The following is a 24700-nucleotide window of genomic DNA, read 5'->3' as shown; positions in this document are numbered from 1 at the left end:
CACTGCACTCCAGTCTGGGCGACAGAGGGAGACTCCAACTCAAAAAAAAAAAAAAAAGGATAAAGTCTGATTCTTAGGAAGCCTGGCTGAGTTCAGTTCTGGCCTTTGCCTAGCAACATGGATTTGAGGGGCAATGCTGTTTCAGATACATGGACCCTGGCTGCGATTGGTAACTAATTCCTGGACCATTATTTGCACCTTGTCTGTGTAGTGTCCAAAGCCCCCACGGAAGCAAACAGCGATGCTCTGGCTTTGCTGACGATGATCAGTTTCATACCATGTCACACACGACCCCACAGCAACTCCGCCCATCAGCGTGGGATGCCTGCTTGCGGACCATCACCGCCTGGTGTTCCTGCACCAAAATAATGATCTTGGGTCTCATTTTACCTTAGTCTTTATTTATTTATTACTTATTTATCTATTGAGTTTGTGTCTCATTCTGTCGCTCACTATGTTGCCCAGGCTGGTTTCCAACTCCTGGGCTTAAATGATTCTCCTACCTCAGCCTCCCAAAGTGCTGGGATTACAGCACTGGAGGGCAGTGGCACGCTCCCGGCCACCACAGCCGCGCCCTGTTGGGCTCCAGTGACTTCCGCCTCAGCCTTCCAAGTAGCTGGAACTACAGGCGCACACTACCACACCCAGCTAATTTTTTATTTATTGTAGAGATGAAGTCTCACCAAGTTGCCCGGGTGGGTCTCCAACCCGTGGGCTCAGGCAATCCACTCGCCTTGACCTCCCAAAGTGCTGGGATTACAGGCTGAGCCACTTATTTATTTTTTTCTTTTTTGAATTGGAGCCTCACTCTGTTACCCAGGCTGGAATGCAGTGGCACGGCTCACCGCAGCCTCAACCTCCTGAGCTCAGCGATCCTTCTGGCTCAGCCTCCCGAGGAGCTGGGTCTACAGGCTCACATCACCATGCCTGGCTAATTTTTAAATTTTTTTGTAGAGACGAGGTCTCACTATGTTGCCCAGGCTGGTTTCAAACTCCTAGGCTCAAGCGATCCTCCCACCTCAGCCTCCCAAAGTGCTGGGATTACAGGTATGAGCCACCACACCCTACCTACTTTATTTTTTGAAACAACATCCAAAGATGGATAAATTCTCCCACTGCGAAAATTAGTTGAGAGAACCAGGGACCAAAAGCCACAGAAAGGTTACATTCCCCTCCCTGCTCACAGTCTTCTCCCCTTCCTCAGGCACTGGGCTCCTGCCTTTCTGCCTTTTTCCGGCCATGAGTAGGAAGCCCCTGGCCCCCTGGCCCCCTGCAGCCTGGGATTTTCAGGAGGGAAACCCAGCCGCGGAGGCCAGAGTCACAGCTGAGAGGCTCACCCATGCCAGATCCACAGAGAGCACAAATGCTCTCGGAAAGTTGGTGGTCATGGTGGGTGAGGGTGTGCATGGGGCTGCAGCCTCTTCCAAGAAGTTGGTCAGTGAAACAATTCTGGGGAGCAAAGAGTAAAAAAAGGTCCACTTACTGATACAAGAAATCAGATCATTAAATCTTTCCTTAGGAAAGAGGGGGTTTTCCAGCCCACGGAAATAGAGCTTCAGAACGCCAGCAACTGAGTTAATATCATGGTTACTCTGGTCATCGGCCAAAGGATTTTCACCTAAAAAAAAAAACAAGAAAAAAATTGATATATGTACAGTGCTTTTTTTCTCCCTCTCTGGTCAAAAATATGTTTCTACACACACACACACACACTGCTATATATACTTGCATCTTTTAATTACACTTTGTAAAAGATTATATGGTACTAAAATTAAAATAATTGGTTTAGACATGCCACCCCATGATTTACCTAAAAATAGCTGGCTAAAATAAAGCTTTTAAAAAAATCTAACACTGCCAAATAACCCCTTACAAGTGACCCAAACCTTAAAATAAAATATTGTGGGACTTTTAATTTTGTCCAACTTTTTTTTTAGAAAGCTGAAATCTGTAATCTTAGTTTGAGATGAACTCAAATACTACATCCTGTGTTTCTTATCCTACAGAGAAAATGACTCGCTGCAGTTCTGTCTGGCTAGGCCATGTGGGTCAGCAGAATTGATCAGAAGTATGACAGGCCCCATCTAATTGTAAAACACCTACAATTAAATAAGAGCGTGCTTGCCAAGGTGGCTTGGGGTGTTCATAGCACACTGGAAGCTGTCTTGGACCATGGGAGATTCTGACATTAGACAGAGGAGCTTGGAAACATGCCCTTCATATTACCAAGGAGTTTGTATAAAAAGTGAACACTTTAAAAACACATCACAAATATCAAGTTCTATTGTTCTTTATGGTAAGCAGTCTGCCTAGTCCACCTCCCTGAGAATTACATGGAGATAAGATCCTTCAGAAATTCAACAGAACCTGCAGCCTTAAGTCAAACTCCATTTTTTGGTTCACGGGTCTACTTTTCCCTTTGAAAAGGGAAATGTTCTCAGGTAGTGTGCCCTGCATTCTAACAGATGTTTTGTCTCTTGGAGCAATTTATTTTCAGGGACCCGTTCTTTCTTTTTCACTGCTCTCAGGCAGAAAATCACTGAATATGAATTTTCCAGAGTATTATTATTATTATTGTTTGCCCACTGTGAGAAAGCCTCACTTGAACAGATCACAAACAAATAATCAACACCAGGGGAATTTCCAAGGAAAAACAGCGGTGCATGTTGTCTCTGGTGGTTGGGTCAGGAGCGAGACTGTCCCGCATTTCAGCTTGTCATCCGGAATGCGGTCACCATGAGTGACCTGGCGCCCAGGTTGCTGTTGGGGGGCTGTTCCGCATCATGGCGGTCAGAGAGAGAGCTTAGACCAGGAAAAACCAACACGGCCCCGTCTGCCTCTTCAGTCAAGGCTTCCAACGTTCCAGGGCTCTGTGCCACGGCTCAGCTGGGGGAATAAGACAGAGGGCCAGGAGGGCAGAGGCTCTGTCTCCACGGGATGCCCACCCTGTGTCCTCCCCATGACCTCCGAGTCGAGGAAAGCACCACACTCGGACAGCAGTGAGAGCCAGGAGCGCTTGGCAAAGAGTAAGGCATTCTCGAGGGGTCCGCGGAGTCCTCACAACATTCCTGCTGTTTTGCAGAGGAGGAAACTGAGGCCAGATAAGACCCGAGTCACTGGGTGCAGATCACATGATTTGTAAACGAGGGTCTGGTTTGCTTTGCGGTCTGCCAGATGCTGAAACGCGCGCTTTTTGCTCATTGTAACATGCTGATGAACAGTGTCACAGAACTTGGTGACAACCAGTTACGAAGAGCCGGGCACCAATAGGGGTCACGGGGCAGGAGTCTGGGGCTGGGAATGAGACGAAGAGCTTCCAACCAACGGGCCAGCTGGGTCACCAGGCGGGGCTGTCTCCCTGGCCTGGGTCTAGCCCAGGGCCACCCCGGCCACACTCCTGGAAGTCTTTCGGGTCCCACATCTGACATGTGCGGCTGGGGGTCAATGAGAGACCTTGCCCAGGAAGCAAAGCGCCTGTGATTTCCCACCTTTCCTAACACAGATTCGTGACTCTGGCCTCATTTCTCAGCTATTCTGAACAGACTCTGACCTCAGCTGCCGCCATGAAGTGATGCAAAGAGAAAGGATTTGGGGAGACATGGGGTGAGGCTGCCACTCCCGCCCAGAGCTGCTAAAGACATGCCATTACCTCTCTCAAATGAATTTTTTATATCATTGACTTCCACCTGGGAACCCGACACTCTGAAAATCCCCTGATGCTGAAGACCTAAAGAAAACAGACAGGAGGGGGGTGAGCAACCTCAGTGTGGATTCCAGACACCCTTCCCCAGGAAGTAAGAGTTAAGCAGAAAGGTACAGGGCCGGGCGTCATGGTTCACGCCTGGAATCCCAGCACTTTGGGAGGCTGAGGCAGGAGAACTGCTTGAACCCAGGAATTTAAGACTAGCCTGGGCAACAGAGCAAGGCTTCAGTTTTACAAAAAAATCTTAAAAATTAGCCTGGTATGGTGGCATGCGCCTGTAGTCCCAGCTACACGGGAGGCTGGGGTAGAAGGATGGATTGAGCCCAGGAGTTGAAGGCTGCAGGGAACCATGATTGTACCACTGCAATGTAGCCTGGGCAACAGAGTGAGACCCTAATTAAAAATAGTATTAAACCGGGCTCAGTGGCTCAGCCTATAATCCCGCGCCTTTGGGAGGCTGAGGTGAGTGGATTGCCTGAGCCGCGGGTTCGAGACCCGCCTGGGCAGTGAGACCTCATCTCTACAATAAATCAAAAAATCAGCCGGGCGTGGCAGCACATGCCTGTAATTCCGGCTACTCAGAAGGCTGAGGAGGAAGGATCGCCAGAGCCCAGCAGGTCGAGGCTGCGGTGGCTGGGAGCGGCCACTGCACTCCAGTCTGGGCGACCGAGTGAGACTCCAACTCAAAATAAATAAATAAATAAATAAATAAATAAAAAATAATATTAAAAAAAATTTTTTTTAGAGGCAAATATATTTACTGAAACACTTTCCAGTGATTCTTCTCATCTACGAGTCCTGTAGCTGATGACTTACCATAGAGGTTGATGAACCGAATGCAGCTCTCCACGATGAGGGGGATCACCTGTCCTGAGTCCTGGATAAAGAGAGGGAAGCCAGTGAGCCTCTAGGGAAAAGCACATGCCCCACCTCTTAACAAAGCCACAGCCTAGAGTGAGTTTTTACCCTTGTCGGTGACCGTTTCCCAGCCCACCCCCTCTCAAGTCTTGCCCAAGGCCAAAAAAGGAGTTGAAATTATTTATCTTTAAATGAAGGGGGATTTCAGTTCTGGAGCAAACCAGGTTAAATACTCGAAAGGCAATTCTGTGGCGCCTGGAGATGTCAGAGGCCAGTTTGTCTCTTTTACTTGTCTTTCGGCTCTCCTGCCAAAATGACCAACTCATCTTTTGGGAAACCGTAGGTATACAAGTGGTCAGTCTTGAATGCACTTAAAGATAACCCTGCGTATTTATAACCGTAGCATCTTAGGAAGGGTTGGTGGTTCTCATCATGGAAGACGACCTCCCGGCCATCTCAGGATTCTCTGCTGTATCCATGAAAGTCCACTGCCTAGGTGATGAGAGTTTTACTTATGGTCTGGGAGGGGGCCTCCAAAAACCCGGAATTGAGTGATAAAAAATGACGCATTATTCTTACATGTTTAAACCTCAGTCACCTTCAAAAAGTCTTACTGTTGCATGCAATGCACCTAGGGGGATGCTTTTTCCCACTGCTCAGAACAGTTTTTGAATGCATCTGTTTGGATGCCTTTTGAGTGCTTCTGCTGTTTTTGGTTTCGCCTCTTCCACATTGGCAAAATGTTTCCCTGTGGGGACTTTTTTCATCCCGGGAAACAAGGAAAGTCACGTGGGGTGAGATCGGATGACTAGGGAGGGTGGGGCACGGGGGTCGTGCCGTGCCTGGCTAAAAACGGCTGAACGCTCCGTGTGGGGTGGGCAGCTGCACTCATCAGTCGCCCATCGTGAAATGGGCAAATGTGTAGCTTTGAGGAAGAGAATCAGAGCTGGGGAAATCTCCAGGGATGACCTCCACAGAGTTACCTGTGGTTTCCTTTTCCTTCGATCCTGATTTTTTTAACAATACGTTGCAACTTACTCTTTGTATGAATGAGGCCTCAAATAAATTGGAAAATGGGCAAAGAAAAATATACATAAAAAAACCCAAAACAGCCCCCTCCCCAAAATGCACTGAAGCCGAACTCAGCCTCTCACAACAACGCTAGCTGGTACATGGATGCTGAGAACACTCACCTAGTAGAGAAGCCTGTACACCAGGGGCCCACCCTCCACAAGGTGATTCTGGTTTTTTTGGGTCCTCCCCAAGATAATAATATTTAATACTAATATATATTTTTTTTCTTTTTTTGATCTGAAGTCTCACTCTGTTGCCCAGGCTGGAGTGCAGTGGCACGCTTACGGTCACCGCAGCCTCGACCTGCTGGGCTCTGGCGATCCTTCCAAGTAGCTGGAACTACAGGCGCACGCCACCATGCCCAGCTCATTTTTTTTTTTATTGTAGAGATGCGGTTTCACCAAGTTGTCCAGGCTGGTCTTGAACCCCTGAGATCAGGCAATCCTCTCGCCTCGGCCTCCCAAAGTGCTAGGATTATAGGCGTGAACCACCGCGTCTGGCTTATTTTTCTTTTTTTAGGGACCAGGTCTGGCTCTGTTGTCCAGGCCGGATTGCAGTGGCACAATCATGGCTCACTACAGCCATGATCTCTTGGGCTCTAGTGATCCTCCTGCCTCAGTCTCCTGAGTAGCCGTGATTACAGGCACACGCCACTATGTCCGGCTAATTTCTAAACTATTTTTCATAGAGATGGAGGTCTCGCTATGTTGCCCAGGCTGGTCTTCAACTCTTAGCCTCAAGTGATCCTCGCCTTGGCCTCCCAGAGTCCTTGGATTACAGGTGTGAGCTACCACGCCCAGCCAATGACGACAGGTATAAAAGAGCTTCCATGTATGTAGAAGCATGAGAGGAGCATTATTTTGCAGATAATTAAAATGTGTCATGCATTGACTTGGTTTGCATCAGAACTTACTCATCCTTAGACATTTTTCACTGGTTTTTTTTCGCGTCTTCTAAGGAGTAAGAAAAAAAATCGCACCGATGTGCATTCCATTAGCTCTCATTCTTCATTTTTTTTTCATTCTTCATTTTTTGGCCTTTCCCCCCACATCTTGGGAAACAGTCACTGCCCTCTACTGAGCAAACGTAAATTCTGGAAATGCTTTAGAACGTGTCTAGGATGGCAGATGAGATGAAGGAGGGGCTGAGATCACAGTAAAGTATGTGTCAATGCCAAGCACTCCGTGAGTCATGGAAGGTTACTGACTGGGATATCTTTTATGAACTTTTAAGACTCTGCTCTCTCAAGAATTAGATGTGAAAAAAACCCCAAAAAACTGTGGGGCTCAAACATGATTAGCTGCCAGCAGGTATTCATTCGTGAGGAATTTTATTCTGAAACCCAAGAAGAACTTGGTTGTCTTAATATATTAGGACAATCCGCAATCCACCAACCTTTCCATTAAGCAGCGGGGGGAAGGGTTGGGAACAAGCAAATTCAACAATTTAAACGCTTTACTATTCCCCGAATGGGTAATACACGTCTTAAGGAATAGTTTTATTTTAAGCTTTAAGACAGTCTAATCAGTGTATAAACCAGCAAATGGCTCAATTACTTCTGGAGGCTGTATTAAGTTTCTCTAATTAGTTAATCTGCTTTAGGAGCATACATTGTATTAATTTCTTAAAGAAGAGTCTTAAGAATAAAAACGTTTTGGTGTGGACTAGTGGGCTCAAGAACAGCAATATAATTACATCAGAACTTATTGAATATGTGAGGGTTTTTCTTTAAGGCACAAGCTGTGTCTAGGGGAGGTAATCATTATGTGAACAATTCATGTAACACTGTCGTCTAAAAGCAACAAACATTTAAACATAAGTAGTAAAGAATTATTAGTTTACACCTCTGCTGAATTTAGGATTAAAACAAAAAGAGAAACAAAGAATAAAAGGTTATTAAAAGGAAAATGTTTGCACTAAGCAAGTTCTAAATTTTAAGAAAGTCGTAGGCTTCCTTATTAAAAAAAAAAGTCTTTACATTTACTTAGGTGACTGACAATCTTTTAGTTATTATCAGTATTTCCTTCAGAGATATGAATTCTGTAGTCAAAAGGCAATGAGAGTGTGTGTTTTTGTTTTTTGAGTTGGGGTCTCACTCTATCACCCAGGCTGGAGTGCAGTGGCACAATCACGGCTCACTGCAGCCTCGACCTCCTGGGCTCAGGTGATCCTCTTGCCTCAGCCTCCCAAGTAGCCGGGACTGCATGCGTGCACCACCATGCCCAGCTAGTCTGTTTATTTTTTGAAGAGATGGAGTCTTACTGTGTTGCCCAGGTTGATCTTGAACTCCTAGACTCAAGCAGTCCTCCTGCCTCAGCCTCCCAAGTAGCCGGAACTACACGCATGCACCACCATGCCCAGCTAATCTATTTTTTTTTAAGAGACGGGGTTTTGCTGTGTTGCCCAGGCTGGTCTTGAACTCCTAGGCTCAAGCAGTCCTCCTGCCTCAGCCTCCCAAAGTGCTGGGTTCACAGGTGTGAGCTACTGCACTGTGTGGCCGGAGAGTGTGCTGATTTAATTTCATGAATGCCAGATGCTTGGGTAGAAAATATCTCACAAAAAGTCAAACTATGAGTGGCATTCCATCTACCATTTAAATAAATCTCTCTGTGCCTCTGTTTCCTGGTGGGAAAAAGAGGAGGAAGGCCTTTGCTCTTGCCGACTCACAGTGACATTGGGGAGCCCTCCACTGGCCAAGCGCTTGGCAGAAGGCGCCTTCTGGCTCACGACTGTCACCAAAGCTTCTTCAAGGTGGAGGAGCATGCATATGAATTCTCCACAATCACTGGCTTATTTCTGAGTCCCTTCGTCTGGTTTCCTTCAACTGTTCTTAGCAAAAACTTTTTTTTTCTGGAGCCAGGGTCTCACTCTGTCACCCAGTTGGAGTACAGTGGCACGCTCAAGGTCACTGCAGCCCCAATCCGCTGGGCTCAGGCGATCCTTCCACCTCAGCCTTCCAAGTAGTTGGAACCACAGGCATGGGCCACCACACCCGGCTAATTTTTTGATTTATTGCGGAGACGAGGTCTCGCCAAGTTGCCCAGGCTGGTCTCGAACCCCTGGGCTCAGGCAATCCTCTTGCATAGGCCTCCCAAAGTGATGGGATGACAGGCGTGGGCCACCACGCCTGGCTTAAAACTTTTTAAGACTGTGACACGTGATTCCCTGTCACCTACAGCAGCCACACTCACACGGTGTTAGCAAACAGAACAGAACCCATGTGTGCGCCTGGGGGTGTCTCTGTTCTTCTCTCCACCTGGCTTCGTCTCATGGCTCTCATTTGTCCATCCTCTCTCTCCATCTATTTTGCCCCTGCTGGGAGGCCAGGGGCTGGGGCACTAGGTAACCACACTGGACAATAATTGTCTATTAAATTAGAGCCCGTACAGCTCTTCTGGTCTTAAGGCTTCAGGCAGTGGATTTGGGACGCTATTCGAGTGGCCCAGTGGCTTGTCACTTAATTCCTCATGTTTAAGGCTCATGTGTAAGACTGCCAGAGATTTTATATCTCCACAGATGCACGTATGCCTGCCCGTGTCTGTCCACATAGATACCATGTGTGCAAGGACATTTATTTTTTAACGATTCAATAAACAGATCTACTTTTAAAGAAAGCAAGATGTCTGTAACATGTCATTCAGGGAGGTTATGAACGATGTGGCTCCTCACATAAATCTAGTCTTCAGCAATGCCGCAGCCCATGACATCAAATGAGAGTGGCGAAGGACAAAGAGAGCCCTCTTCTTTCTGGTGTGATTTACCCCGGGGTCCCTAATCCAGGATTCAATGTGTATTTGGTATCACCCACGAACTTTCCTTCCCAAAAGCCCCGGGTTCAAATTTGAGATGTTTGCCAAACACATACTGTGGGAACTCAGAGTTTAATTCATCCATGTTTCCCAGAGAGGGTTAAGTCTCTACACACGTGTTCGATTTCTGTAGCTTCTGAGAAAGGCCTCTTCCTGAACCTGCCTAACTTCCAACGGCAAACATTTTGCTTTTAAAGACCTTACGAGTCTCATGGAAGCCGAGCATGAGCATGACTTGGAAGTGACACGGACAGTGAGGGGCGGTGTCCCCAGAACCCTCTAGACTATACCTGGTGTCTCGTGTGCGAGTTCCTTCGTCCTCGGCTAGAAGCATTACCAGAAATAGAGGGTGAAAAAGAAGACGGAGAGTAAACACGGCAGAGATTCAAGACACAGGCCACAGGGTCTCACAATTTGTCCAATATAATGATTTCCTTAAGTCACAGGAAAGCTCACTCCCCGCGGGGCTGCGGGGTGGCTTCACAGATGGACTTTACACCGAGATTTTGTGCTATCTCATTCGTGCAAATAGAAATGAAACATTTGATCAGATTGACCTTTCCCCCTTTCTTTGGGGTATAAACTGTGGCCTTAAAAAATAAAGAAATAGGGCTTTTTCTTTTGCCCACATAACAGCACCCACTTTTGTCTCATCAACCCAAATATTCTTTCCTCTCTGACTTCAGGAAATATTATATTGATTTTTCTCTGGGAAAGCAAAGAGCCCCAAGACAGACTTGGACATAATGACCTGCCTCTTTTCACGAGAGGCGGAGACCATTATAGGAAGACGCGTGGAGACCAGCCACCCAGATGGCTGGAGCCAGTACCTTGACGAATGTTTCCAAATCCCCATTAAACAACTTAGCATTATACTGTGAGCGGGGTCTGGACTTCCTGTGTTTCTGGGGCTTAGGGGGAACATTTGGAGGCCTACGGGAAGGGAATATAATTACTGAGCACGACAGAAATCAAACAGTAAATGAAACACCCACAGGTCACATCAAAATTACAACACGTTGGAGTCCTGGGTTCCTTCCCCACCACCTCCCCCATTCCCATTTATTGACTCTTAGGTATGTCTCAAAAACACACCAGCTGTTTTCCTGTATGTGGAAGCGGACATTTGTTTAAAAATGAGAAGCATGATCAAATGGCATTGTGAGCTATTGGGCCAAATGTTTTGTTCTCATTATTTGGTTTATGAATCACACAGCAAAGCACAACCAATCCTAAAATGTAGGGCCTGGGTAGGTCCTCAGATTAGAAGTTAGACGGAATATTTTTAGTTACCACAGAATGCTTCAGTGCAAGTAATATCACATCTGTTTGGGTCACAAGTGAGAAAATAAGAGTTTGGTTCTAATGCTGTTTCTGATCTCAGGGGCACAGGCTGCCAGGGCTATTATTTCTTTAGCAAAGCTATCCAGCCACCTAACTAATTGCAGAGCACACCAGTGCCCTATTTATGCTGGCCGGGACTCTTCCTCTTGGGTCTGTGTGTTTGTCTTGGTAGACACGCCAGTCTCTCAGACATGGACACATCTGTGTGCTGTGTACTATGTTTAGAAACCGCCCATCAACTTGCATTGTAATTGCAGAGAGGGAAGATCTTCCACTCTCTCCCATCGGTGGGAAGAGGGCCAGGACTCCCTGACTTCACGGTCCACCTCTGTGCTAAGTGGAAGACCCAGAGCCTCTCTCGATGTTCCAGTTCAAGATCCTTGATGGCAAGGCATCTACGAGGATGACACCATTTGGAAATTAGGTCAAGGTCTGCCTCAGACTGCAGACTCTCTAGGAAAGATCACCTGTCTAGTTCCTTTCGCTTATGGACAGGAAGTCCAGCTTAGACACCAAATCCCAAGAGTTGATGTGCAAACCGGGCCAGCTTCCTGAGATATTACCACATCGAGATGCGGCCTCCCACCGCTAAATTCTAAGGCTCTCCCAGCAGATGGGCTCACGTGGCCCGTGGGGAGTACAGCAAGCGGCAACTGAAGACCTGTGGTGCTTGAAGCTGAAAGGAGCCTTTGCAAGGATCTAGAAGCAATATGGAAGCCTCTAGCAGGCAGCGCATCATGTCTTGCCATAACTGAAATCCCAAAATCGCTATCACTTTTATACACTGAATTCTGTGCCATGCACGGGGAAAAGAGTCTGGTAGGCATAACAAAACAAAACAACGGATCACCCAAGGGTTTACCCATGCGTCCTCATTCACTCTTTTATTTTATGAGTGTTTTAAGATGTGGATCACATCCTTATTCAGGTATGGTGAGGCCAACAGATCGGGCCCTTGAGAAGATGGTTTATTACTCACAGTTCCCAAGAGGAGGAGTGCGCCCTGCCATGGGTGAGGTCACGGGGGAAGCACCAGGGATGGTCGGGAGCAGAGGGAGCCTTCGTTGTGGTTCCCACAGGAAGAAATTCCCAGTCACCAAGGGGCATCACGAGCGATTTGGGCAAATGTCACAAACCGGGGCTCTTGTTGTTTGGTTTATTAGTCACACAGTAAGACACAACGCGTCACAAAAACCAGGACTCAGAGAGATCTCCAGGTTAGAAATCAGATAAAACATTTTCGGCTACAGCATCATTCATCCATGCAAGCACCCTCACATCTGCTGGGTCCCCCCTCAGGTGTGGAGAGGCAGGGCAGGCAGGCTCGAAATGCACTCGTTTGAGTAATTTTGGTGGGCTTTGGGGTGGAGGGGTTCCCCTAGCTGCCTGTACCTGGCCCTAGGTGGCAGGGGAGGGGAGAAGTGGCCCTGAGTGTGAGCCCTGACAAAGGCGGTGCTGGGATGTGTACCCTGACCAGCTGGCTTGTGTGCAAAGGGTGTGCCTGCAAGCTCTTTCTTTCCATCTCTCGGAGCTGGTGAACCCCCAAGGGGTCACCCTTCAGGGTCAGCGAGGCCCCAAGATATCAGAGCATTAAATATAGAGAGCAGAAACATGGCTATCACCACGCACTCCAACAATGCCCCACATCCGATGGTATCCAGAGTTGAGGGGAGCAGTTGGTGTGACCACTGATTCGTGGAGAAAGCCACAGACTCTAGTGGCATAGAATAATTGTCCCTGCATGACTGGGAGATGCATGGGAGCCCCTGGCCTGGGTGAACAGAGGGGCATCCTTTGAGTCCTTCACCAAAGGCCTGAAAGTGGCCTCTTCCGAAGGTTCTAAAACTTGAGATAAATGTGAATCAACAAAAGTTGTGAGAGGAACCCAGCATTAAAGTCACTGCCTGAGTGCCAGAGTGATTTCTGTGGCGGGGGCGAGTTGTCAGGCAGCCTGGGGCACCATGATCCCTGGGGCACCATGATCCTGGCGGCACCATTCCCTTGTCTGGTGGCCAGTGCCAGGGCTGATCCAAGCGCCAGCTGTGTGACTCACACAGGCTATGTGCCTACCATGCCACTTCCCAGGAACTGGGTTTCCTACGGAGGACATCCAACGCGAGAGAGGTACTGCTGGTCAGGTCAATGTCAAGATCTAGCCCATCAGTCAATGACAGTTCTCATCACAGATTGATATACTGGCATACCTTCTTTTTGAAAAAAATATTTTTTGAAGTGCCTTACATTAATTATAATTTTGAAACAAGAGACAAAATAATTGTTACAGCAAAGAGATACTGTATGTGGGAAAAAATTGTTACATGTTGCCTATTACTGGGCCAGAGGTAATTGTCTTCTTTTTCATGGACATGGTAAAGAAAAACCTTAGTTATTATTTTTTTTCTTTTGTTTCGAAAAGCTAGCTCCTGTATGTTTTTAGCTGGCTCACTTGGAAGTAAGAGGGGCTTCCTTATGAATAAAATGCCCTGAAGTAACATGATAGGACTTTGAAAATGAACTTGCCAAGGATTCCAACAGCCACACCAGCATTCTAAACACCTCTTACCTCGAAGAGAACGCAATTTTGACAAGTGCAAACTCTTGCCGTGTTAATTAGAACCATTTACCGCTGCGGCACAAATGGTGACATGGAAAAATAAAACTTTCCCCAACCCAAATCAGAATCTGCTACCAAAATGGCTTCTCTATCGCCACAGTGGCTTCCAAACCCTTCCAGGAACGAAGAAAGCACACTATGGGTGTCGATGTTCAAAGTTAAACTTTTAAAGCAAGTGAAAAAAGTGAAGAGAAAGAATTAAAATCCTAAGGACATTGAATGTAGCTTGAATTTTTATATGACTAAGGGAACACAGGAACAGAAAATAATCGTCTTCTCTACTTACTAATTCAGTAGATATAAACATCACGTTGCTTTTTAATGAAACGATCAAATCAAAAATCTTCTCAGATTATTTCTAAAAACTTAAAGTGTTTGGATAAGGTGAGCCAGTCCTGTTCACATAAGTCTCTGCCACTGCTTCTGCTTTTCTTTCTATTTTTTTTTTTGAGTTGGAGTCTCACTCTGTCGCCCAGGCTAGAGGGCAGAGGCATGCTCACGACCACCCCAGCGTCAACCTGCTGAGCTCCAGCGATCCTCCCATCTTGGCCTTCCAAGTAACTGGAACTACAAGCAAGTGCTACCATGCCCGGCTCATTTTTGATTTATTGTAGAGATGAGGTCTCACCAAGTTGCCTGGGTTGGTCTCGAACTCTCAGGCTCAGACAATCTACTCGCCTTGGCCTCCCAAAGTGCTGGGATGACAGGCTGAGCCACTGAGCCAGGTCTGCCTCTGCTTATTAAAGAACTTTAATTCCACTGGGAAGCCCTTGGCTCAGTCCAGTAGATTTGGTCTTGTGAGAAACCCAAACATTTCATGTTGCTACTTTGTGTCAAGCCAAAACTCTCTCCCGTGTTCATTAACAAAGAATGTTCATTCTTGCAGCACTGAAATAGTTGCTTCTGGTTACAGAGAAAAGCAAGTGAGAGATACGATAAGTTATCATAAAATATTGTCTTACCTCGTTGTCATGTATTCAGCTCTATGACCTGCAAGGGGGAAAAAAAATTAAATGAAGTAAGTTGGATGGAATCGTGGAATGTATTTGGTCATTTTTCATTTCCTCTGTCCCTTGTTTTAAAATGCTGAGTTATAAGAACTCCCATATCTTATGGTGGAAAACACGAGGACAGCAGACAAAGACAGACACATAATTCAAAGTAAACGTTTCACAGGATCTATGTGTAAAATTTAAGACAGTCTATATAATTGAGAAACATGTTTCACTTGGCAATTTGAGACAGGGGTTTTTCTTTTTTAAACACATAAGAAATAGCTCCTTGATCATAACTGTAAGTCCAGAGATGAAACACAAATAAAACTTATCCAAGATTTGCACATGATTCCCTCTGTGCTGGCTGACACTTGCAGGGGAGAGGGAGAAGGTCACATGGTGTTGGAAGAACTCAGTCTCCAACTCACATGGTGTTGGAAGAACTCAGTCCCTTAGACTCAACTGGTATTCTTTCTGTACTAGGAAGTCAGGGGACTGGAGGGAAGCTGTATTCTGTAATCAGAAATGACATTGACCGACACTAGAGTATTAGGATATTAAATTGTACAACACGGCTGGGCTCGGTGGCTCAGCCTGTCATCCCAGCACTTTGGGATGCCGAGGCGAGTGGACTGCCTGAGCCTGTGGGTTCGAGACCAGCCCGGGCAACACAGTGAGACCCTGTCTCTACAATAAATCAAAAAATTAGCTGGGTGTGGTAGGGGGCATGCCTGTAGTTCCAGCTACTTGGAAGGCTGAGGCAGAAGGATCACTGGAGCCCTGCAGGTGGATGCTGGAGTGGTTGTGAGCATGCCACTGCCCTTCAGCATGGGCGATGAAGAGAGATTCCAACTAAAAAAAAAATGTACAACATTCGGCCAACTTGTAAGCTAAAAGCCTTCTGAAGCCTTCTTTGCCCATCATGGCACGAGATTCTTCCCATATCGCTGGGTCTCTTGGCTTGCCTTAAATGGTGGGTCTGCATTTCTGTGGGGCTCCCATAGTCTGCATGAAGTTCAGGTTTGCCTATGCCTGTTGGCTGCCGTCTGTTCTTATGTTGTAAGGTGGTGCGGTGGGAAGGGATGTGGGAGAGCTGAACTGTTCAACTGGTTTGTCTGCAAAATGATCAGCTGGTCCCGAAACAGCTTGGAAACAGAGCTGGCAGAGAAGAGGCACGCTGCAGTGCCAACAGGCATGCCCAGCCCAGCACGTCCCCACCGGTGACTCAGGCAACGGGGTGAGGCTGACAGCACGATGGTGAAGAAAGTCAGTGGACAGAGAGCGTGGATGACACTCACTGCTGCAAGACAGCCTTTTACTCTGTGACCTGCTCTCGAGTAACAAATAGCGCCAAGGATTTGATTAATGCCTAAGGACTGGCCTGCGTGGTGGCTCACACCTCCCAGACTTTGGGAGGCCGAGGGGAGAGGATTGCTTGAGCCCAGAAATTCAAGACCAGCCTGGGCAACATAGCAAAACCTCATCTCTACCAAAAAATTAAAAAAAAAAATAGCTGGGTATGGTGGCATGTGCCTGTGTTCCCAGCTATGCATCAGGCTGAGGCAGAAGGATCGCCTCAGCCCAGGAGGTCGAGGCTGTAGCGAGTCGTGATCATGCCAACACACTCCAGCCTGGGTGACAGAGTACGATCCCAACTCAAAAAACAAAACAAGACAAAAACTCCTAAGGATTAAGCAGAGGGAACAGACACTATCAGAGAATGCCATTCTCAAAGGAGAGCCAGGCCACAGGAAGCACCAGGGAAATCGACCTTGGCCATGACTTGAAATGGGGCTGAGGGGAAAGGGAGGAAGCGAATTCCCCCTTAGCCCAGTTCTATCAGTCCCCTGTCAGTACCCTCCTTTTGCTGGCCTTCTGCTGATTTGGAGGAGAAGAAGAAAGGGAAGAGGTACATGGAACTCCAGAAGTTTCTATAGCTATGAGCTATGGGTGAACGGGGGAGAACATTTCCCAAGAAGCAGAGGGGGCCAGCGGTGCACCGACTGAGGGGTGGTGCCTTGGTGTATCCCAATGTGTGTGTGTGGGTTGGGGGGGAGGATCAGCAGAAAGCTGGCTGCACTGAGAGGCGACGGGCTGGGATCCGATGTGACAGTCGCTGCCACGTAGGTTGAATGGGGCCACAGGAGCTGGCCAAACCACCAGGTGGGTCAGGAGAACCAGCAAAGGTCAAGGGCAGAGAGCTGTGCTGTATTCAGTCATGCCACACACTTCATTACAGCATGAAGTGTAATTAAGCCTGATGCAATATGTATTCGCGGCAACGGTAAAAACAGCAATGGTGTCTAACGTTTATTAGCCATTGTTCCAAGCACTCTCTATTATGAACATTCACTCACAGTCTGCCCAACAACCGGCTGAGGCAGTTTCTGTTATTCTTATTTTACAGAAGAGACCGCGCCTCTAGGAGAGTGACTCGCCCAAGGTCAAGCTGTGAGTATGGATGGGTCTGGCACTAAGGTCCAATTTTGTTTTAACACCAGACCTGAACTTCCAAGTACTATAATGTATTTGCTTTAGAAGCATTAAGTCTAGCCAGGCATAGTGGCTCACATCCATTACCCCAGCACTTAGGGAGGCAGATGGAGGAGGATTGTTTGAGTCTAGGAGTTTGAAACCAGCCTGAGCATCATAGCAAGACCTCATCTCTACAAAAAAATTAGCGGGGTATGGTGAGCCCATGCCTGTAGTTCCAGCTATTTTGGAGGCTGAGGCAGGAAGATTGCCTGAGCCAGGAGGTCAAGGCTACCGTGAGCCATGATAGTGCCACCACACTCCAGCCTAGATGACAGAGTACAATCCTGACTCAAAAAAAAAAAAAAAAAAAAGGAAGAAATGAAAGTCTTTTTTAAATTTTCCTGGCAAATGGTTTCAAGGCTCTTGGAAGAAGGTAGGGTTATAGTTTATAATTCTGCCTGCTTCTCATGGCTAAAGTCAAGCACAAAATACTCAACATTTTAATAGATTTAACACATTAAGTATGTAAATTATTAAATTAATAAATACCTAGATATTTAAATGGAATAATGCAGGTTAATCCCTTTCAAATGACTTAGTGATGAGAAAGCTAATGGGAATTCCTTAGAAGTGAAATGCTTTGTCACTCTAAAATGTTGCTGATTTTGTTAAAATACCCCACCAAGCCATTCTCTAGATCTTGAACAAAATGATATGTAAAATGCTTAAAGTCCTCTCGCTCCACCCAGTCATGAGATAAAAAATTAAAAAGCGATCAGGATACTTTTTGCATAATGGACCAGGAACAAGCTTTATGAGAACTTCCCTTCACAGCCAAACTGCGCCACACAGCTCTCATGTTCCAGCTAATAGGACTGAGTATGTCTCAGCTGATGAATGAGGTTTTATTTTTTAATCAGAATCATCATTATTAGATCAATAACACACAGGCTGAGAAGACTCTCCTTCCCAGAGAAATGTGAAAGCTTCCAGTGGACTGAGGCTTGGGAGCCTACTTAATTATTAAAAACAACAGACGACGCCTTCCCCCCAACCTCTCTACACACAAGCCATTTGGAAGAGAAAAGAAAAAAAAATGACCTCGGATCCACTTGTTCAAACACTTTCTTCAGCCACTCTTAAATTTCACTTGAGGATTATGAAGTATCTCCAGATAGCAAATGGGAAAACCATAATGCAGCTTGGTGGCAATTTGAGATGAAAAACAAACAAACGAAAAAATAAATAAATATTTCAAACGTGCACAGTTCAAATGAGACAGAGACACCCTGGACTTGCTCCCTAATGAATTTCTTTCTTTCTTTCTTTCTTTCGAGTTGGAGTCTCACTCTGTCACCCAGACTGGAGTGCAGGGGCATACTCCTGGCCGCCGCAGCCTAGACCTGCTGGAGGGCTCAGGCGATCCTTCTGCCTCAGCCTTCCAAGTAGCCAGAACTACAGGCGCACGCTACCATGCCCGGCTCATTTTTGATTGATTGTAGATTTGAGGTCTTGCCAAGTTGCCCGGGTGGGTCTTGAACCTGCGGGCTCAGGCAATCCACTCGCCTTGGCCTCCCAAAGTGCTGGGATTACAGGCTGAGTCACCAAGCCAGGCCCCAAATGAATTTCAGATGAGAACTCGGGGCGTGACGTTCTAGCTCCTTTCCTTCCTTAAGAATTCCAACTCCTGCAATGGTTTTTATCTAAAAAAAAAAAAAAAGTCACCCACCATCAGCTTCTCTTCTGAAGACACAGCTGTACTTCTACTCAGAGACAGCGGACTGTGTGAGGATAACCTGCTCCATGCCTTTGTTGGGTCCCTTCTGCCCAGGGCGAGAGACGAGGAAATAGAGTCATAGGTGCGCTGAAATTGACACCCCCTTAACTCCAGACGCACAGAGAGGCCAGTGGGAACGTCAAGGTGTTCCTGAAAGGGAAGGGACGGCAGCGCCTCTGTTTTACAGATGTGTGTCTCCTGCATGGTGGTCAGGTTAGCCTCTCTGATTTAAAAAGAAACAGCATCACAAAAAAGATGCAAGGGTGTTGCCGAGGGAGGGAGAGGACGGGTTTGGTCTTAGCACCGTATTATTTCCGTTTCAACCATTTTCGAGGATTTGGAATTCTGAATGTCGATGGTGCCACTGAGAGGGCCCCATTGAGTCGCTTCACAGTGCTGAAAATCAAAGAATGTCCTGGATGGCTGGTGGTCTGCCAAGACGTGAGCGGGAAGGCGGGCGAGACATGTGGCTGCCCTTACACGTTCAGCTGTGCACGAGCAGCTGTGTGTCTTGGGCTGAGCGCTGCTCGTTTCACGACGGAGGCAGGTTTTGCAGCCCTGAGATATGCCGCAGAGAGGCCATTTTTATAAAAAGTCAAGGCTGTCCCAGAGCAGCCACTGAGCCCCGTGCTACTGTTTAGCCAAATCTGGACTTGGATTCCACCACGGGGGTCTCACCATGCGGTGACTTCACCGTGGGAAAGGTGCCATGGCTTCCTGGTACCCTTGGGTGTAAGCTTCTTGATGCCATGGGCTTGTATGGATGCGGCAGGCTCACCATGGGGGCGGGGCTTAAAGGTGGGCTTGGCTCCCATGCTGGGCATTCCTCAGGGTCAAGCTGCCACTGTTGAACCCAGGCAGTGCCCAGCAATTGGTGTGCCGCCAAACCCGCGTGAGGGACATGCCACATGTGGGTAGAGACTAGCGTGTCTGCCGACAGATGGAAACCTGCTAGTTCCTTCAGCAGAATAAATGGAGCCCAGTGAAGGCCTTATACAACTGAACACAGCTTGTGCCCCTGGGAAAGGAATTCCAAGATAGGCCAGGCACAGTGGCTCACACCTGTAATCTCAGCACTTCTGGAGGCTGAGGCAGGAAGATTGCTTGAGTCCTGGAGTTCAGGTCCAGCCTGGGCAACATAGCAAGACATTGTCTCTACCAAAAAACCCCCCAAAACCAACCAGCCAGGTGTAGTGGTGCATACTTATAGTCCCAGCTACTCAGGAGGCTGAGGAGGGAGGATCGCTTGAGCCCAGGAGTGGAGGCTGCAGTGAGTCATGACTGTGCTACTGCACTCCAGTCTGGGTGACAGAGTGAGACTGACTCCAAAAATAAAAAGAAAAATTTAAAAAAGAAAAAAAAAGACCTTCCAAGATAAAGAAATCCTGGCTCACAGTTCACAAGGCTATATATACATGGAATCCGGTGTGTGGATTCTGCAAATTGGCTCAAATATAGCCCTAACCACTAATGACATGTAAAAAAATATTAACCACTGGGGCTTCCTCTCCAGGAGACAAGGGAGAATCTAGCTGAACGGACAGAAGTTCCAGAACGTGGCCCCAAGCGCAAGAGCACATGTGTATGATGCCAAGAATGAGTTCTCCTACGCTCATTCTTTCTAACGCACAGTTTTTAACAAGATCTGCAGTTGTGGAGAAGGGCTGTGTGTCTAAAACATTCCCCTACACTTAGGACCATTTATGCTTCAGGACTGGCAATGGGCCGTGAGGGAATCACTGGAAACCTCAGGAGATGGTGAAACATTAAAAAAAAAAGACCTTGTGTGATATTATGCGGGGAAAAAATAAAACAAAATGGGACACAACTGCTGAAGTAGAAAAACTATTCAAAGTCAAAAACGTTTTCAAAAGTTCAAACCTACAGAGAGTTCAAAACGGGGAGTGTCCTCATGCCCTTCATGGGGATTTCCAATGCTTCACATTTGTCATACTGGCTCTCTCTCTACCTCTCTCCTCCCATATATACATATATATCTATATCTTTTTTTTTAAACCATTTGAAGTTGCAGATATCATGACACCCCAGCCAGCATTTCTTAAAAATACTTTTCTCACTACAACACCATTATCACAACTAGGAAAATTAACATTAATTCTAGAATATCATTGAATATACAGTATATCTTTAAACTTCTCAGTTGTTCTCAAACTGTCTTTTATAATTTTGGCTTTTTTATTCAGTCTATATTAATCTCGTGTGTGAAGGTTCACAGACAGTGCTTGGTTATTTCATTTTATTTTGAGTTGGAGTCTCATTCTGCTGCCCAGACTGGAGTGCAGTGGCACGCTTGTGGCCATCACAGCTTCGACCTGCTGGGCTCAAGTGACCCTTCCGCCTCAGTCCTCCAAGTAGCTGGAAGTACAGGCATGTGCCATCACACCTAGCTAATTTTTCTTGATTTATTGTAGAGATGAGGTCTCGCCAAGTTGTCCAGACTGGTCTCAAACCTGTGGGCTCAGGCAATTAATTCTCTTATGTCGGCCTCCCAAGGTGCTGGAATTATAGGCATAAACCACTGTGCCTGGCCATTATTTTATTTTTTAAGCACATTTTTTATTAGTTTAAATGCTACTTTTTTCACCCTAGGTGAGACCAGCCGTGAGTGTGAGTGTGTATGTGTGTGTGTGTGTGTGTGTGTGTGTATGTGTGTGTAGAGCCTGGCCTCCTAACTGTGCCACGCATGGATTCTTGGGTCACCATAATCTTTCTCCTCATGGTCACTCCCTGACAACGATGGGTTTGGAAAAACCAGGAGACAGGATGATAGAAGAACTGCTTCACAGATAAGGAATTTTCCAGAATGGCAGGAGGCAGGAATTCAGGTCTAAGAGGGGCAACCTCTTTTTGTCCCGAGTTGCTCACACCACTCAGTCTTCTCATCCCCTGCCATATTCTCTCTGTTTTACTCTCTTTTTTTTTGAGCCGTAGTCTCACTCTGTCACCCTGGCTGGAGTGCAGTGGCACGCTCACAGCCATTGCAGCCTTGACCTGCTGAGCTCAGGTGATCCTTTTGCCTCAGCATTCCAAGTAGCTGGAACTATAGGCAAAGGCCACCACGCCCGGCTAATTTTTTGATTTGCTGTAGAAATGAGGTCTCGCCATGTTGCCCAGGCTGGTCTCAAACCCGTGGACTCTGGCAATCCTCTCACCTGGGCCTCCCAAAGTGCTTGGATTATAGGTGTGAGCCACAGTGCCGGCGCCCTCTTTCTCTGTTTTTAACATCCGGCAGGAGCTCGTGTGAATGAAAGATAATCAAAGTTGCAGAACACGAAGCACTTAAGACAGGGACTTTGCTTGATTTATTTTTTTTCCTTTTAAATGTCGTGAAGGTGAAAAGAGAAATGATAACATTACATAGCCCTCTTTGCCCAGAATTCTCTTCTTCCTCAGTTTCCTTATGCAAAAACGGCGAAATGAATAGTGCCCGGTTGAATGCACGGCTTGGACAAGGCCCAACACAGAGTGGGCCCTAGGTGAGTGTGGGGGGTGGCTGTTGTTTTTGTTATTATTATTAGACAGAGCAATCTATTTATACGATGAGATTATTTCTCAACCACAACCAATGCCTGCTGAAAGAAGAAACATCACCCAAACTGGTTTAGCTGGTTTCTAGAGTCTAAAAAGGCAACAGAGAAACCAACAAAGACCAGCCCATTCGAGCACACAGGGGCGGGGTGGGAAGGTTGGAAGGGCGGAGGCCCGGAAAGGAGGGAAGCAGTGATGGGCAGCAGCAGGGGCAGATGTTGCTCCCCTAGACTCCCTTTTTTTCTTCTTTTTTGAGTCAGAGTCTCCCTCTGTCACCCAGGCTGCAGTGCAGTGGCACACTCACGGCCACCCCAGCATCAACCTGTTGGGCTCTGGCGATCCTTCTGCCTCAGACTTCCAAGGAGCCAGAACTACAGGCGTGTGCTATCATGCCTGGCTAATGTTTTGATTTATTGTGGAGACGAGGTCTCGTCAAGTTGCCCGGACTGGTCTCAAACCCACAGGCTCAGGCAATCCACTCGCCTCAGCCTCCCAAAGTGCTGGGATGGACAGGCTGAGCCACCGAGCTCAGCCTGACTCCCTATTTTTAGAGACAGATTCTTGCTGTGTCATCTGGGCGGGAGGTGCAGTGGTGTGATCACAGCTCACTGCAGTCTCTATCTCCTGGGCTCGAGGGATCGTCCCATCTCAGCCTCTTGAGTTGCTGTGTCTACAGGTGCATGCCTCCATGCCTGGTTTATTTATTTTTCAAAATTATTTTGTAGAGATGGTGGTCTCACTACATTGCCGAGGCTTGTCTTGAACTTCTGGCCTCAAGTGATCCTCCCATCTTGGCCTCTCAAAATGCTGGGATTACAGATGTGAGCCACCAGACTCTTGTGCTCACAGGAGCACTGTCTTCTCAGGCTCCCTCCTCAGGGGCTCTGGGTCGATGTTTTAGCCCTCCCTAGATTTTGCTGTTCTTCTCCAAAGTTAGCACCAAACTCAAAGAAAATAGTTCTGGAGAGAACTTGATGATGACAGATACAGGTGAAACCAAGTGTAAACATATGGTGTCCTCTGCCCCTTAAAGCACAAACGCACAATTTACGCTCTCTGGAAGGGATACACACCGCCATGCACAGTCTACCTTATCTCCCTGCTGTCCCAGTCACCGACGGAAAGGACATCACATGGATTTAATATATCCAATGAGCAGCCATTTTAACATAACCTAAATCTCTAGCACTGCATTTAATTTACCCTCTAGCCAAGGACAGAACTGGTTCCTCAGAGGTAGCTGTTGATAACTGTCTTACTGTCCTCCTCTCAGCTTGTTTTGAACTAATTAACTTTTCCATTTAAGTATTTATCTCCCCCATAAGACCCAAGTTCATCTAATCAGCCCTTCATGACCTTTGGGACACAGACTGACCCCATTACCATGGCAACAAACATGTGACTAGCCCACCCATCTGCCTGCCATCCAGCACCTGACGTCAGTACCTGCGCTTACCTCCCCCTTCCTGATGACGTGGAGCAGACCACCACCCAATCACCTTAACGGCCCCCATCCAAGGAAAGGATTAAAGGGACTCAACCACGAGCACCCAGCTGCCATAGCCTCGCTAAATGATGGTCTGGCTATGTGTTCTTTGAGCTATGGCTGCCGCCATGTTTCCCTAAGCTTTGGCCCCCTACCTTGGGGAGATGAATCCTCTCTCTCTCTCGTTTGCTTTCTAAATAAACTATATTTTCCATTCTAACTTCTGTGCAATCCTTTGTGTCTTTCATGCGGCACCAGATCGCGGACGTCCAGATCGCAGATCTCCGACTCCGGTGGGTCTGACCTAAGATTATGGAAGCCCCGCTGGAATCTATTTTTAACCCAACACTGACCTTCTCCAAGTGTCCTCTGCAGCAGATCATGCTTGGCTTGAAGTTTTGTGATGAGATTGCTGCCTTCCAAGTATTCTCTGAGTTTCTACAAAAGGCAAGATTAATTTTTAAAGATTATTTGGGGTCAGCGGGCTTCTCTCGGGAAATCTAAAATCCAGCCACTTTCTTTTTCTGGATCCCAGAATCTTGCTACCTGACGTGTGGTCCAGAGACGGGCAACATTGGCCATGATGGGCCTGTGAGAGACGCAGCCTCAAAGGTCCCTCCCCCAGACCCCCTGGACTCAGAACCCTCACTGTGACCCACTCTCTTGGTGACATGTAAGGACATTAAAGTTTAGAAGTACTGCTGTAGGGCTGGGTATAGTGGCTTATGCCTGTAATCCCAGAACTTTGGGAGGCCGAGGTGGGAGGATCGCTTGGGCTCAGGAGTTCGAAACCTACCTGGGCCACCCAGCGAGACCTCGTCTCTACAAAATAGCAAAAAATAAGTTGGGTAGGGCAGCGTTTGCCTGTAGTCCCAGCTACTTGGGAGGCTGAGACGGAAGGATCCCCTGAGCCCAGGCGGTTGAGGCTAGGACAAGCCATGATTGTGCCACTGATTCCATCCTGGGGAACAGAGTGAGACCTCGACTCAAAAAAAAACACCAAGTACTGGTGTGGA

At 47.1% G+C, this 24700-nt stretch overlaps 1 protein-coding gene across 1 annotated transcript in view; it reads right to left on the bottom strand.

Moving 5' to 3' along the window:
- SRGAP1 (SLIT-ROBO Rho GTPase activating protein 1) overlaps positions 1 to 24700 on the bottom strand; it is an 86840-nt gene that overhangs the window by 41882 nt on the left and 20258 nt on the right. Inside the window, exons 5-10 of the mRNA XM_021711460.1 lie at positions 24038 to 24122; positions 14365 to 14392; positions 10275 to 10377; positions 4520 to 4580; positions 3650 to 3727; positions 1484 to 1618 (exon numbers count right to left, since the gene is read on the bottom strand). Coding sequence (XP_021567135.1) covers positions 1484 to 1618; positions 3650 to 3727; positions 4520 to 4580; positions 10275 to 10377; positions 14365 to 14392; positions 24038 to 24122 — 490 coding nt within the window. The remainder of the gene's footprint in view (positions 1 to 1483; positions 1619 to 3649; positions 3728 to 4519; positions 4581 to 10274; positions 10378 to 14364; positions 14393 to 24037; positions 24123 to 24700) is intronic.

This window comes from Carlito syrichta, unplaced genomic scaffold (genome assembly GCF_000164805.1).
Source record: "Carlito syrichta isolate Samal-C Ts95f unplaced genomic scaffold, Tarsius_syrichta-2.0.1 Scaffold302305, whole genome shotgun sequence".
Classification (NCBI taxonomy): Eukaryota; Metazoa; Chordata; class Mammalia; order Primates; family Tarsiidae; genus Carlito; species Carlito syrichta.
This window is presented reverse-complemented; position numbering and strand designations above follow the sequence as displayed.